The sequence below is a fragment of the Silurus meridionalis genome, chromosome 18 (genome assembly GCF_014805685.1).
Source record: "Silurus meridionalis isolate SWU-2019-XX chromosome 18, ASM1480568v1, whole genome shotgun sequence".
Classification (NCBI taxonomy): domain Eukaryota; kingdom Metazoa; phylum Chordata; class Actinopteri; order Siluriformes; family Siluridae; genus Silurus; species Silurus meridionalis.
Window position 1 is genome coordinate 12,752,622 of NC_060901.1, and position 16,284 is coordinate 12,768,905.

General features: G+C 38.5%; 1 protein-coding gene across 2 annotated transcripts in view; it reads right to left on the minus strand.

Annotated features, from left to right (window-relative positions):
- Window positions 1–14,584, minus strand: part of gramd4a (GRAM domain containing 4a) — a 47,520-nt gene extending 32,936 nt beyond the window's left edge. Inside the window, exons 1-2 of one of the 2 annotated variants that reach the window (XM_046873300.1) lie at window positions 14,341–14,584; window positions 8,434–8,641 (exon numbers count right to left, since the gene is read on the minus strand). In XM_046873300.1, coding sequence (XP_046729256.1) covers window positions 8,434–8,641; window positions 14,341–14,369 — 237 coding nt within the window. In that variant the 5' untranslated portion in view covers window positions 14,370–14,584. The remainder of the gene's footprint in view (window positions 1–8,433; window positions 8,642–14,340) is intronic. The other variant, XM_046873301.1, reaches the window with a different exon arrangement.
- Between the last annotated feature and the right edge of the window lie 1,700 nt (window positions 14,585–16,284).

The window sequence follows — 16,284 nt, forward strand, 5'->3', positions numbered from 1 at the left end:
CTATACTCTCGCTCTGACTCCATGTGCTTCGAGGCGGCAGGAGGGGGGGCAAGGAAGTAGACAAGGGGAAAAATTTAGGTGTGAGAGGAAGGGTATCTCTTTAAGAGGCCACTGCGACTGAAAGCGTAGGCTTGCTCTTCTCGCTGTGTCTCACACAAACACACACACGCGCGCGCGCACACACACAATGCAGCACCCTGTCCTTGCAATAGGCTGCTTTATATATGCACACTGCGGCAGGTCTCGATCCAAACGCGCACGCACACACACACACACACACACACACACACACACACACGTACACACACACACACACACGTACACACACACACACACACACGTACACACACACACACACACACACACACACACACACCAATTATACAAAGCAGGGAAAACCCACTGCAAACTAAGGTGTAAACAAATAAGGAAAAAACTGACAGAGAATAGAGACTGTGTGTGTGTGTATGTGTGTGTGTGTGTGTGTGTGTGTGTGTGTGTGTGTGTGTGTGTGTGAGTAAGTGAGTGACAAACACTGGAAAGTTTCAAATACTGAATACTATGGTGATAGAGAGGGAGGGTGTTACAGTAATGTACTGAACACTATAGTGATAGAGAGGGAGGGTGTTACAGTAATGTACTGAACACTACAGTGATAGAGAGGGAGGGTGTTACAGTAATGTACTGAACACTATGGTGATAGAGAAGGAGGGTGTTACAGTAATGTACTGAACACTATAGTTATAGAGAGGGAGGGTGTTACAGTAATGTACTGAACACTATAGTGATAGAGAGGGAGGGTGTTACAGTAATGTACTGAACACTATGGTGATAGAGAAGGAGGGTGTTACAGTAATGTACTGAACACTATAGTGATAGAGAGAGAGGGTGTTACAGTAATGTACTGAACACTCTAGTGATAGAGAGAGAGGGTGTTACAGTAATGTACTGAACACTATAGTGATAGAGAGGGAGGGTGTTACAATTATGTACTGAACACTATGGTGATAGAGAGGGAGGGTGTTACAGTAATGTACTGAACACTATGGTGATAGAGAGGGAGGGTGTTACAGTAATGTACTGAACACTATAGTTATAGAGAGGGAGGGTGTTACAGTAATGTACTGAACACTATAGTGATAGAGAGGGAGGGTGTTACAGTAATGTACTGAACACTATAGTTATAGAGAGAGAGGGTGTTACAGTAATGTACTGAACACTATGGTGATAGAGAGGGAGGGTGTTACAGTAATGTACTGAACACTATGGTAATAGAGAGGGAGGGTGTTACAGTAATGTAGTGAACACTATAGTGATAGATAGAGAGGGTGTTACAGTAATGTACTGAACACTATAGTGATAGAGAGGGTGTTACAGTAATGTACTGAACACTATGGTGATAGAGAGGAAGGGGTGTTACAGTAATGTACTGTACACTATGGTAATAGAGAAAGAGGGTGTTACAGTAATGTACTGAACACTATGGTAATAGAGAGGGAGGGTGTTACAGTAATGTACTGAACACTATGGTAATAGAGAGGGAGGGTGTTACAGTAATGTACTGAACACTATAGTTATAGAGAGAGAGGTTGTTACAGTAATGTACTGAACACTATGGTAATAGAGAGGGAGGGTGTTACAGTAATGTACTGAACACTATGGTGATAGAGAGGGAGGGTGTTACAGTAATGTACTGAACACTATGGTAATAGAGAGGGAGGGTGTTACAGTAATGTACTGAACACTATAGTTATAGAGAGAGGGTGTTACAGTAATGTACTGAACACTATGGTGATAGAGAGGGAGGGTGTTACAGTAATGTACTGAACACTATGGTAATAGAGAGGGAGGGTGTTACAGTAATGTACTGAACACTATAGTTATAGAGAGAGAGGGTGTTACAGTAATGTACTGAACACTATAGTGATAGAGAGGGAGAGTGTTACAGTAATGTACTGAACACTATAGTGATAGAGAGAGAGGGTGTTACAGTAATGTACTAAACACTATAGTGATAGAGAGAGAGGGTGTTACAGTAATGTACTGAACACTATAGTGATAGAGAGGGAGGGTGTTACAGTAATGTACTGAACACTATAGTGATAGAGAGAGAGAGGGTGTTACAGTAATGTACTGAACACTATAGTGATAGAGAGGGAGGGTGTTACAGTAATGTAGTGAACACTATGGTGATAGAGAGAGAGGGTGTTACAGTAATGTACTGAACACTATAGTGATAGAGAGGGAGGGTGTTACAGTAATGTAGTGAACACTATATTGATAGAGAGGGAGGGTGTTACAGTAATGTAGTGAACACTATATTGATAGAGAGGGAGGGTGTTACAGTAATGTAGTGAACACTATAGTGATAGAGAGGGAGGGTTAAGGTGTTGTATGTAATGTATTGTAGAGAACACTACACAGAGAAATAGGAACTTTGCTGCATTACACACAATACAAACTACAGCAGCTGCTCCTTAATTTTTCTTTTGTGTGCTAGAGGGAGAGAAAGGAAAGAGCGAGAGAGAGAGAGAGAGAGAGAGAGAGAGAGAGAGAGAGAGAGAGAGAGAGAGAGAGAGAGAGAGGAAGAGAAAGAGAAAGAGAAAGAGTAAGAGAAAAAGAAAGAGAAAGAGCAAGGTTGTGCTCTGAGTCATTGCTCTCCTTGGCTGGTGTCTTTACTGTGAGATGCTGCTGCTTAGGAAATGTCTCATGAGCCTGTCACATCTTTGCCAGAAATACACCAACACACCCCTACACACACGCTGTCATTCTGGGAAAATCCAGTGCCAGGCTGGTGCCTGCATGCCCACCTGCAATATATGTGAAAGACTTAGAGGAAAACAGTCTGAGACCCAGAGTCTGGGTGTTTAAACACAGATTTTACACACATATGCCCATATTTACACACACACACACACACACACACACACACACACACACACACACACACACACACACACACACACACCCAGAGACTCGTTCATCTTCTGATTCTTATCTCCATTAGTCAACAGACGTAACCAAAAAAAAAGTACAAACTGACAGTTAAAGATGAAAGAATAAAACGCAAGTCCTCTGTTAATGAGTTATTACTATAGAAACAATGGTGTATTAGAACACGTGTATTAACACAGATCTTATTCATGTTACAAGTGGAAATACTATCAGTCTGCACAGCTCTTATAAAATATGAATCCATACCTCTGGTGTTTTATTCACAATCAGTTTCTTTTAAAGAACAAAACTTTGGATATTTTATCAGTTTGTAGTCATATTTAAAGTTATGCAATGTCCAAAGCACCTCTTTAAAACTCTTCATGGAAAAATGGAAAACTTTTTTTGTCAAAACAAAAAAAATCCAGCTTTACCTGGGGACGTGGTTGTTTAGTGGTTAAGGCATTGGACTTTAAATCCGAAGATCATGAGCTTAAATCCCATGTATGAATAAGATAAATCTATCTATCTAGTAGCAGATATATATAATAGAACTCTTTTTACCATTAAACTGTTTGCTTTTTTGTATTACTGACATTTTATTGCACATTCTGACTCCAGCAGTACTAAAAATATATAATATATATTTATAAATATTTTCCTTTGTTAATTATTTTGCCATGCTTTAATGTGTTATTTGCATTGTTATATAGTAGCATTGTTATAGCATTGTTGATTCTATTGAGCTGGCCTGTGCTTATTAGTTCTGTCAGGATTATTTAAGGGTGGATTCAGTCTCAATTAAAGTGTGGATTGTCAGCGGGGCTTGCTAATTTATATTGAAGGTCCTTCGTTAACCCTAAGTTAACCATGCCAAGGTCAGTAACATTTAAATAGCAAGTGTCTATATTAGTACTGATCTTGTTCTCTTGTGTTATTAAAATCATATATTGATCTCAGGTTGGCAGACCAGACACATGTCTTAAACCCATTTCTGTAGTCACCTCTTACAGACACAGACGCTCTCATCCACAGAACAAAGGTCACATTGACAGTAACCTAATCTACCGTCCTCTGCTGTCTCAATCTCAAACAGAGGTGGTAGGTGGACTCTGGACTTGCCAGTCTGCTGTAAGGAAAGCTGACTTTATCACAGCTTTAACTTCCCACAATGCCTTTAACTTTTTGGCACTCACTGAAACCTAGATACACTGCTACACCAGCTGCTCTATCTTCTGCCTATGCTGCTCTTACATTTACCAAAAGGAAAAGGCAGAGGTGGGGGTCAGGTTTTCTGTTTTCACAAAGATTCAAACCTCTCCCTTTGTCTCCTCTAACCATCACTTCTTTTGAATTTCATGCAGTTTCAGAATACACACCAATCAACCTCTTTATCATTGTCATCACCTGCCCTCCTGGTACCCTTAAAGACTTTCTAGAACTCCTTAGTACTTTCCCTTCTGACAGCACCCCTCTGACAGTTCATGGTGACTTCGACCTCCCATCTGACAAACTTTAGTCATCTTGCCTTCTGACTCTTCTGAATTTCTTCTCCTTGACATTTAAGAGCTGTCCTCCCACAAACAAGGGAGGAAATGGCCCTTTTGACTGTCACTAAAAACTACATGCTGCTAGATCAGCCAAGCTGTCGTCTGTCCTCATCCTTTCAGCAGCATTCGACACGGTCAACCACAAGACTCTCTATTCAACCCTCAGGAGCTTCCTGGAAGGTCGCTCTTACCAGGTAACATGGAGGGGATCTACATCTGCCCCTTGCAGGTGTCCCACAAGATTTAGAACAGGTCCTTCCTTTTTCTTCCTCTATACTTACTCTCTTGGTGAAGTCATATATTCACATGGGTTTCTTACCACCGCTATGATAATGATACTCAACTTATCTTCTTCTTCTCTCCCTAATCTCAACCCCAAAAAACTCAACCCCACAAAACTGAACTGCTGGACATCCCAGGTGATTCATCTCCAGGTCAGGATCTCAGAATAACTCTTCACAACTCTCTGCTCTCACAATCAGCCACAACCTTGGGGTCAATCAACTCTCCTTTTCCTCACATGTTGCTAATGTGGCACGTGCTTGTCGGTTCCTTCTCTACAACATCAGCATGGACTACTGCAACTCTCCGCTGGCAGGTCTACCTCTGAACGCTATTTGTCCATAGGAAATTATTCAAAACTCAGCTGTGCAAATTGTGTTTAACCTACCCAAGTTATTCCACACCACATCACTGCTGTGCTTCCTTCACTGGCTTCAAGCTGCATGCATTAAATTCAAACACTGATGCTTGCCTACAAAACCAAAAATGGACCAGCAGCTTCTTACCTAAGAGACCTCATCACTCCTCGCACTGCCTCATGCTGCCTGAGATCCTCTAGCCATGCTTGACTGGTCCCATCTTCTCTCAGGGTAAAAGTATACATCAAGCTTCTTTTCTGTTCTGGCACTAAGGTGCTGGAAAGAACTTCCCCTAGATGTCTAAACAGAGGAGTCACTGGCTATCTTCAAGCGACCGGTGAAGACCTACCTCTTCCTGAAACACTTAAACTAGCACTTTTCACGGTTTGCTTCGTTTATTTAACAAAACATATATACATACATATATATATATAATTTAGCAAACCAGTGTTTATTTATTCACTGACAGAGACTCAAAGCACTTTTGTGGACAGGACAGGACAGGAGAGGACATATGCATACTAATAAAGTTTTTTTTCTCAGGTAGACACTGACCAAAGCCTCAAACTACTATACTGAGTTAAAAAAAAATATTAAACGCTCTGAGCCCCAGCCCTGCTATCTGAGGTGAACGATGATAAGAAGGCTATTGTTAAACGTGGAACTTACTGGAATTGGAGAGCGTGCATTCAAATGATATGCATATTGGCCCGTCCTATCGACTCTTGCTTTACGTCTTGTACATATATATATATATATATATATATATATATATATATATATATATATATATATATATATATATATTAGCTTTACAAGCAGATAACAATAAAATAAAATATAAAAAAATATTTGTTTGATATTTAATGACTCAAGGTTTTAAATGATCCGAACATTCCCCATATTTTAGCATTTACATTGAATAAGTACATTGAGTTTTTGTTTTGCTTGACCCTACGAAAACAGAGAAACGATTCCAAGTTAAGTCACAAGTGAAATTGAATGAAATGCAATGCCACCCACTACGCTATAAATAACTCTAGAAATGATTGTCAGACCTCCACCAGCTGCTAGACGAGAGAAATTAATAAGTGACCACAGCAACGCTGTGGGATTGGGTCTAGATGATGTTCCATTTAATTCTCTTTTTTTAAAGCGATGTGAAATGTAGTGGCTTTAGAAGCCAGTGATTTTCTGTAGCAACACTGTGATAAGATACTTGCTCTTTCTTTTTGAGAAACAGGTTGAATCAGAGAATACAATGTCCTGATCTTTAGCTTTTGCAGAGCCACTTAGGGTCAGGGCCCTTCATAAGTGTATTTAGTAGTGCTAAAAAAATACAGTGAGTCTACAACCTAAAATAACAGGTGTGTAGAAGAAATCTTACTTGCTCACATTTGCTCATGTCAGCAGATCTAATTATGATCTAAATTGGAAGTCATGCATTTAAGCAACAATATTGTTACAACCAAAAACATTGCATAATGTGTGAATGTTTTTTTTCTTCCCACTTTAACTCTATAGCTACATTAGATGATGGCATTAGACCAGCACACCTTTCAGCCCGAGGGGTCAAAAACTATTTTAAACTGTGATGTGGTCTGATAGGAGGCGGCTATGTGGGAAAAATAAACAGTGGAAGAAATAAAGCAGGAAAAAAGTGGTTCCTCCTTCACAGACAAGTTTCACATAAACACCCACTTGTCTACTAACTATCAGAGAAGAGAAGAGAAGAGAAGAGAAGAGAAGAGAAGAGAAGAGAAGAGAAGAGAAGAGAAAAGAAGAGGAGAAGAGAGGAGAGGAGAGAACAGAACAGAACAGAACAGAACAGATAAGGCAAAAACAACCTAAGCATATGGTAACACAAGAGATTCTTGAAAAAGAAATAAAAACATAAAAAGGATATAAGGAGAACTGAAGAAATAGAGAAAGTGCAAGGTCACCTCAACATGGAAAATTAAAAACAGAAACTGGGCTCACATGGTGCTTACACAACATGATGACTAATCTAATATATTTCATCATGGGAAACGCTTCAAAAATAAGCAGAACACAAACGGACACACACACATACACACACACATATGGTGGATCACATTACACAGATATGGGATTTAATCTCTTAGAAAGTCTAAGAACGATTGCAAAAGATAAATCGCTTTTCAGCCTTCATCTATTATCCATAAAGTATGACTAGGTCATTATATGTAAGAGTTGGGCTCTGGAGCTCTTACACTTGGAGACTGTGTGACTCTGTGAGGAGGCTGTGAGTTCTTCTCTGCTCGTTGATGGAGACACCAGGTTTGGTCACGCTGGCGTGTTTAATCTTTTGGATCGTCCTTGAGCACAAAATCAACATAAATACGGCTGAATAAACAGGAAGGCAAAGCATTAAGCGAACTCTCGACTGAATGTCTATCAACACCAGACCATCTCGCCATCTCTCCCTGGGCTTTGAATTAGCTCAATTTATCCGACAGCACATGCCATGCACAGGGAAGTACAGCAAACAACAAAACACCTCTACGCCTAAAATCTAGACACATCAAGTGCAATGCCCAATGTACAGTACCACTCAGTTTTGACTCAAAGAATGACATTTCTGGTGAGGAAACAAAATCAACGTACTGCCAGTAACCTGGTGTTGTTAAGTAAGACGTTTTACATAACACTCCATTTGATAAACCTCAGACATACAAACTGAGTGGTAACAAAGACCGTGTGAGAGCGTGACCTTGGCCGTGTCTAAGTAATACAGCCAGCCTCATTCAACCAGACAGACATAACGTCCACATTCACGAAAACAAGCAAGTAAAAGCAAACTGTCAAAACAGATACTTGATGTTCTCCCTATGTGTCAGCTGTCTTTATGTTTGGAAAAACTCTAGATTTTTAAATAATAAAGGAACACTGGATTAAAATCAGGTAAGGAAACTAAACTTGAGTTAGATAAGAATTTGTGAATGGAAACAGGGTTCTGAGTTAAGGCCAGGTTTGAGTGATTAGTTGAGGTTAAGTTACAGTAGTTAAGGTTTATCAAATTTAAATGATGTAAAGCTAGGTGTCTTTTGTTTAGGTTATGCTAGCCAGGTTTGATTGACAGCTTTGTTGGACTTGAGTTGCAGTAGGATTAACCAAATTAAAATTGAGTAAAACTTAAAGATTTTATTTAATTGGGTTTGAGTGATGGATAATTAAGTTACAGTAGGTAAGGCTAAATGAGTTTGAACTGGGGATACACTAACTTGGTTTGAATAAAGATTAACGTAATTGAGCTAGAATAACTGAATGAATTTTGTATGACTTACTGGTTCTCTCAGCTCTTCTGTGTCTCGCAAGGAAAGCCGAGGCTTCATCAGAATGTCCTCGATGCCTTCGTTATCCGAGGCGGTAGGAGACTCAGCCAGATCCAGGAACTCATCACGCTTCGAGCCTCGAAACCTTATTTTGTCCAGCCTCTTTAACATGTTCAACACGGCTAGCTTAGGCTTTACCTTAACATGGTGTACGCCAACTCTGCAAAAAGAATAAAGATCAATAAAGATGACTAATTAGCACTTTCAATTTTGCACCTTGCAACTAGTGAAATTAAGAAAATATCATGTAGAGCTTCGCCACCCAAAAGTCACATTTTACTGCAGTGTGAAAAATCTTTCAATTCCCATTTATGGTGTGTGTGAGTATGAGCAATACTCTTCTGGAAAATAGTGCTGGTTAAACATGGCACAGCTTCTTGGACATGTGGGTTAGTATTTCACTGTTACGCATTTGACAAAGCTAAATGTTTCCACCATATCCACCAAAATGATTCATTTCACCACTATCTGCTTCTTTAGTTGACGTCCAAATATGGATATAGTGCATCCTTCTGATTCTGAGGTATTCATAATCCAAGTTATAAAATCAGCAAGGTTAGAACAATTTGTTTACGTCTGGCCATAAAACACTTTAGAAACTCTATGCTCAGGTTCAAAACTTTGTTTTACACTTATTATTATTATTATTATTATTATTAATATTGCAGCCCTAAAAGGTGATCGAATTCCCCTGCCATATCTACGCTATTTGCATGTGTTGGTGAGCAATGAAAGCAAGAGTGAGAGACAGGATCAATCAGTGACTCATCAGACACAGTCACACACAGTTAAACAGGAGAAAGCAAAACACAAATGCACATAAGTACTGGTGTGGCTACACACAGGAAATACATTTTAGTGTGGCTACTGTAATTCGGTGCACTTTCTCATTTTGGCATATTTATTTCAATCCCTTACACCTGCAAAAATAAGTACACAACTGACAGGAAGCCAAATATAGGATTCTGCTATAAACCTGGGTTACCAGGAACCAGTGAACCAGTCTTTCAATTCCCAGTCCCAGTCAACTAGGCCTCGATCTTGACAATCATACTCTTGATCTTGGTCTAAATTTAATTAAATTGGATTAGTCTTTATACAAAATTCCAAATGATACAGTGTAGGGTTTAGTAATATTATTTAAGTATATTTCTATTCACAATGGACATTGTCTCAAAGCAGTTTTACAGAATTTAAGAGTTAAGTTGAACGATGTGTATTTATCCCTGATGAGCAGCCATGGTGAATGTGGCAAGAAAAAAATTCCCTTAGACGTTATGGGGAAGAAACCTTGAGAGGAACCAGACCATCCCCATTTGGGTGACATCATAAGTGTCATTATTGTCTTTAAAAGAGTACAAAACACCAGAGAGTGAGAACTAACATGAGCACCAGAATGTAAGATCATGAGTAATGTCCTTTTTACAGTCTTATACAGTCAATTGAGGTTATGGAACCAGGAGCTACTGAGCAACTCATAAGAGAAAGAGAGCATAAAGGGCACACCAGGGAAAGGTCCCACAATTAGCTGGTTATGTTTAGGTTTATCCTGAGCTTTGAGAACTGGTGTGCAGTGTCGTTTTCATTTCATTTTGTGTTTATGTTGCACCTTCTCATGTGTTGTTATGCTGGTTGCAATGCAGTCTAGTCTCCTTAAGACCACAGAATGCTTTATATGTAGGTTAGGTCTGATATCTGCCTACCACAAAAGCAGGCAGTGCCCCTCCACCCAACCAGTTTTCATGTGCACAGCTCAAGAGAGATGTTTTTACAACCTAACCTCATCTGACTTGGTACAATGAATTCAATCACCAATACGTATAAAAGGTGTGTTCACTTGTGGACAAACAGGAGTCTCGCATGAGATAAATCAATAAATAATACATAAATCTTGTATTAAAAGGTAAGTTGTTGTCATTGGGTCTGTTACAACTGTTGCTAGGTACAACCATTTACTGTACAACCAAAACAATTCATACTGTTCAGTGCTTTACAATCCACACTAAACTAAATGCGACCCTTCATTCATCATGAATTAAACATGAATCTCTGCGGGTCTCAGCCGAGCTGTGAAAACCCCTAGTTGGTATTTAACAGAACTGCATGCAAAGATGTTCTTCAGGTGCTGCTGCTCCTTTCCAGAGAACCTCTCATTGAAGTGAGTTTACACACAGATGAGAGTAAGAGCACTCAACAGTCCATTACTGTGAAAGGTAATAATTACATTTCGCTGCCAGCACAACTTCCTGTGAAAGAGAGAGGAGAATGTTTGAACAGAATTAAAGACTAAATGTTCCAACTCCTGCTGCTCACCAGATCTCAAGCTCATAGAGGTCACGATGCTTACCGGCTCTCAGCGAGGTCTTCTCGTTGAGAGCAGTGTACACAGAGTTAGAATACACTTGGTCTAATGGCTCGGCTATCAGGTCACACACTGCATGCCTCAGTGCCTCAATGACTAGGAGAACATTTCCCCCATTCATGATCTAATCAGGTGGTACTGCGCACTCATTGTGTTTGTGGCCCCATTTTCACATTACAGGCTTCAGTTTGGCAATAATTTATGTAAATTGGGCCTGGCAATGCACAAGAACACACGGGCCAAGCTTTGCAAAAAAAGACTTCTAAAAAGAAAAAAAAAAGATGCCACCAGACAGCCATCACTGCCAGACTGCAGTGGTACAAAAAAAAAAAGATTGTTTATTTTACCTTCCTTTTTCTGGTCATTTTATACACACATGCTCCAAGCCCACAGTTTATACATGAACAAATGCAGAAGCCTACCAAAGCTTATACAAATCATACTCTCAATCCTATACATTATGTTTCTATAGAAACCAAATTCACAGGACTTGTGGATTTCATTAGGAGATGGTTTATTCAACATTCATTGATGTAGTCTGTAGCATCAGAGCTAGAGAGAAAGTCTTCAGGACAGACTATTTTTTTTTCTATTTTATTAACCTTAAGTGATTGAGAGAAGGAAAAAGGAGCTGGTGAAAGAGCGACTGTTTATAACAATGCAGGCGATAAGTGATAGTGTCTCCTGGAGCTGGAACAACATGAATGTATCTACAGTATAAAGAGATAAAAAATATGACGTTGTTCAGGTCAGTGGTAACTGTTCTAAGATTAGAATACTTAACCTTGTCGTGGATTATTTTTTCGTTCTGATCGGGAAATGAATTTATGAAGAGCACACTGTTGACTCTGTTCTATTAATCAACAGATCCTGTTACCATTTTCCATCTCTCATATTATTCACGAAGCAGTCTGGATTTGCTACGAAGTTCCCTTCATCTCATTTCACCAATATACTGTATAAATAAAAATAAATGTTTAATTTGACATTTATTGAGGCTGTTGTAAATAAAGTCCTTACATTGATTAGTGCTGACATATATTTTTATCTTTACCCAAAGCTTGTAACTGTAAATAAGGTTCAACTGCTGATTCATTTGAATTAATATCCTGAGTTACATTTCATTTGGTAATTTTTTTTTAAAGTAGGACACAAATAAACAACTAATGATGACATGATTTGTTAATAATAACACAATAAAAGAATTGTTTTAAAAAGAAGAGAAAGAACTAATGGGGGTGACAGAGCTTCTGAACATGTTAGTACCTCTACCCAGCAATAAAAACACTATAAATTAAGAAAAATAAATAAATCATAAAGCAAATAACATGCCTCTTTACCAAGTAAAAAAGAGTGAACAAATAGGCTGGAAAATATACTGGATGTGTAAAATGGTTCATAACAAACCAAGTCCTAGACCAGAGTAGATCAGAGCGGACTATACCGGCTCTCGGCTTCACTTCTAGTAGTAACAAAACTTAATCTGGTCTCATTCAGTACTTGATCCCAGTGGGGGAAAAAAGTGCCTTGATGTGTCCCTAATGCCCGATTATGTATTCATGTTCTACTAATGCACTATTAATATCGCAAAACATTTATTATTCATTTACTACTTCAGCTGATATTAACATGCAGCTCCGATTCCTACACACATCCTCCATGCAGTATTGTAGGTATTGAAACCACAAATGAAAACAGAATCAGGATGATTAGAAAATATTTAGAAATCATTCAAAATGAACTGGAGGGAGTTTTTAAACCTCCAGGAATTAATGGAGGTGAAAGCAGACCGAATCGCAGTATGAATCCTCACATATAATCTATTATCCAATAAAAGGAAATACTGTACTTATAATAACCATAATAAGTAACAATACCCATAATGCATCTGTGATTTTAGTATCAGGGTCAAATTGTATATTATTACACATTATATATATTGTACATCAAGACATACAATTATCAATTGAGATTTACCATTTTGTATTAGTTTTTTTTGTTTCCTAACATGTTTACTTTGTAACTACATGATACTGAGGATGAACCATGTAACCTTGAGAGTGATATTATTGTTATCACACAATTATTTGGGCAAAGTGAAACATGCAGCCTGTATTATACTATTCTAAATCTGTCCTCATCGGTACTTGATCCCAGTGGGGAAAAAAAGTGTCTTGATGTGTCCCTAATGCCCGATTATGTATTCATGTTCTACTAATGCACTATTAATATCGCAAAACATTTATTATTCATTTACTACTTCAGCTGATATTAACATGCAGCTCCGATTCCTACACACATCCTCCATGCAGTATTGTAGGTATTGAAACCACAAATGAAAACAGAATCAGGATGATTAGAAAATATTTAGAAATCATTCAAAATGAACTGGAGGGAGTTTTTAAACCTCCAGGAATTAATGGAGGTGAAAGCAGACCGAATCGCAGTATGAATCCTCACATATAATCTATTATCCAATAAAAGGAAATACTGTACTTATAATAACCATAATAAGTAACAATACCCATAATGCAGCTGTGATTTTAGTATCAGGGTCAAATTGTATATTATTACACATTATATATAATACATCAAGACATACAATTATCAATTGAGATTTACCATTTTGTATTAGTTTTTTTTGTTTCCTAACATGTTTACTTTGTAACTACATGATACTGAGGATGAACCATGTAACCTTGAGAGTGATATTATTGTTATCACACAATTATTTGGGCAAAGTGAAACATGCAGCCTGTATTATACTATTCTAAATCTGTCCTCATCGGTACTTGATCCCAGTGGGGGGAAAAAAGTGTCTTGATGTGTCCCTAATGCCCGATTATGTATTCATGTTCTACTAATGCACTATTAATATCGAAAAACGTTTATTATTCATTTACCACTTCAGCTGATATTAACGTGCAGCTCCGATTCCTACACACATCCTCCATGCAGTATTGTATGTATTTAAACCACAAAATGAACTAATCATCAAAATGAACTGAAGGAAGTCTCTAAACATCCAGGAATTACTGGAGGTGAAAGCAGACCAAATCCCAGTATGAATCCTCACATATAATCTATTATCCAATAAAAGGAAATATTTATAATAACCATAATAAGTCACAATAACCATAATGCATCTGTGATTTTAGTATCAGGGTCAAATTGGATATTATTATACATTATATATAATACATCAAGTGGATATACAATCAATTGAAATTTACCATTTTGTATTTGTTATTTGTTTTTTTGTTTTCTAACATGTTTACTTTGTAACTACATGATACTGAGGATGAACCATGTAACCTTGAGAGTGATATTATTGTTATCACACAATTATTTGGGCAAAGTGAAACACGCAGCCTGTATTATACTATTCTATGGAGGCATCTAGAACATAATTTTATTTATTAAGTATGTGATAGTGAGTAATAAAATATTGTAAAAATCCATGACTTTATAAGGGGGATTCAGAGGAAATCTCTTACCCAGATCTGGAATCGGAGCGAAGTTTCATTAACGCGGAGGTCTGCGTCGGGGAAAAAAACGTCCTTGTGCACTTGCTGGAAATGGGAAATAAATGTCAGTAATCCCCCCGGGGGCAGGTCGCTGTCAGGCCGCTATTCGAGCTTCAGCATCGCAGTAGAAGCAGCGCTTGAAAAGTGCGTTTGATCCGAGAACGCGCGCGCGTCCGCCTCCTGTTGATTAAACCAGCGCTCGTGCCGGAGCAGGACGTGACATCACACTCACACTCACGCTCACGCTGGTGTCTTAAAGAGGAAGCGCCGCGCTCCATTTTCACTCCCACTCATCCTACATTGCCCTATATCAACCCCCATATATTTGCATCAAGGACCACTTCCACGCAAGACCATTTTTTCCACGTGTTTTTTTTGCGGGTTAGGGAAATCACGTGGTGCGTGGTGTATCACTATGATACATATTACATGATTGAATCATTAATTTAATTGCTTATACACCGACCGACTGATTATTCCTTCATCATGGCACCTGTTAGTGGGTGGGATGTATAAGGCAGCAAAGTTCCTCAAAGTTGATGTGTTAGAAGCAGGAAAAATGGGCAAGTGTAAGGATTTGAGCGATTTTGACAAGGGCCAAATTGTGATGGCTAGATCCGAAATCTTCACAACTGAAGCTCTTGTGGGGTGTTTCCCGGTCTGCAGTGGTCAGTGTCTATCAAAAGTGGTCCAAGGAAGGAACAGGGGTAAACCAGCGGCATGCTCATGGTTAATAATGGCTCAATAATGCATATGGAGAGCGAAAGCTGGTACATGAGTTCCGATCTAAAGATAAAGAGCTCCTGTAGCTCAAATTGCTGAAGAAGTTAATGTTGTTAATGGGTCAAGTTTGTTTTGGCAGCAAACAGAGGACCAACACGATACTAGGCAGGTGATCAAAATGTTGTACCTGATCAGTGTATCAGGAAAATGTAACAGAATAAGTGGGAGCTTTATTCATTTATTGATGTGTAAAAAAAAACTGTAGCTGAAAGTCGATAAAATGGAAATAGAATAAAAAAGTTTTTATTCTATCTATTCTAGCATAGCATAGACAACTTAGAGCACAAAACACAAGAACACATTACAATCGACCACTAAGGACTATTTAAAAGTGCCTGCAATGCATGTCTTTGGACCAGGGAGAAATCCAGAGTACCCTGACAAATATGGGGGACATTTCCTGAAACCTTTTTAAATAGAGACCTTGTACAAAGCAGAGCCCGAACTCTCCCAACCCTAGAGATGTGAGGCGTATGCACAAACCACTAAGCCCCCATTAACCCCCTATACTCCACCCCTAGGTGGCACATGCTTATGTAATACAACATTTGAAATTAAGACCAAAAACTCTTTTGTGTATAGAAGACATATGATGTTAAGATATGATATCCAACCAGATATTTTCTTTACAGAAACATCAACCACATTATCTAACATGAGCTTGTGCACAGGTTTGCAACTCTATTGCTGGAAATAGTTATGTGTAACTCCAAGGACCATAATATTACTTTTTGTGACCTTTACCCGAAACACTTCTGAGCTGTTTCTTCACAATCAGCCTCTGCCCTACAGAATCCTTCTGGTGAAATGGCATTTAGGGAATTGCAGACATACCACCATACAACAACAAGCAGACAGCAGAAAAAGCCCTTGAGGCAACTAACAGAAATCTCATAAGTCAAAATTTTATATATATATATATATATATATATATATATATATATATATATATATATATATAACAGTGCACAAGAAAGAATCCACAATGCTCCTTTGAAGGAGAACTCTAGGGAATGAGCCTTTAGCCTGGCATTATGTGAAGATTCTAGACACATAGAAGAAAGCAACAGTAGATCTATTCATGAATTGAAATGAAATGGCTAGAAGTTGTACAATTGAATATAATTGTTT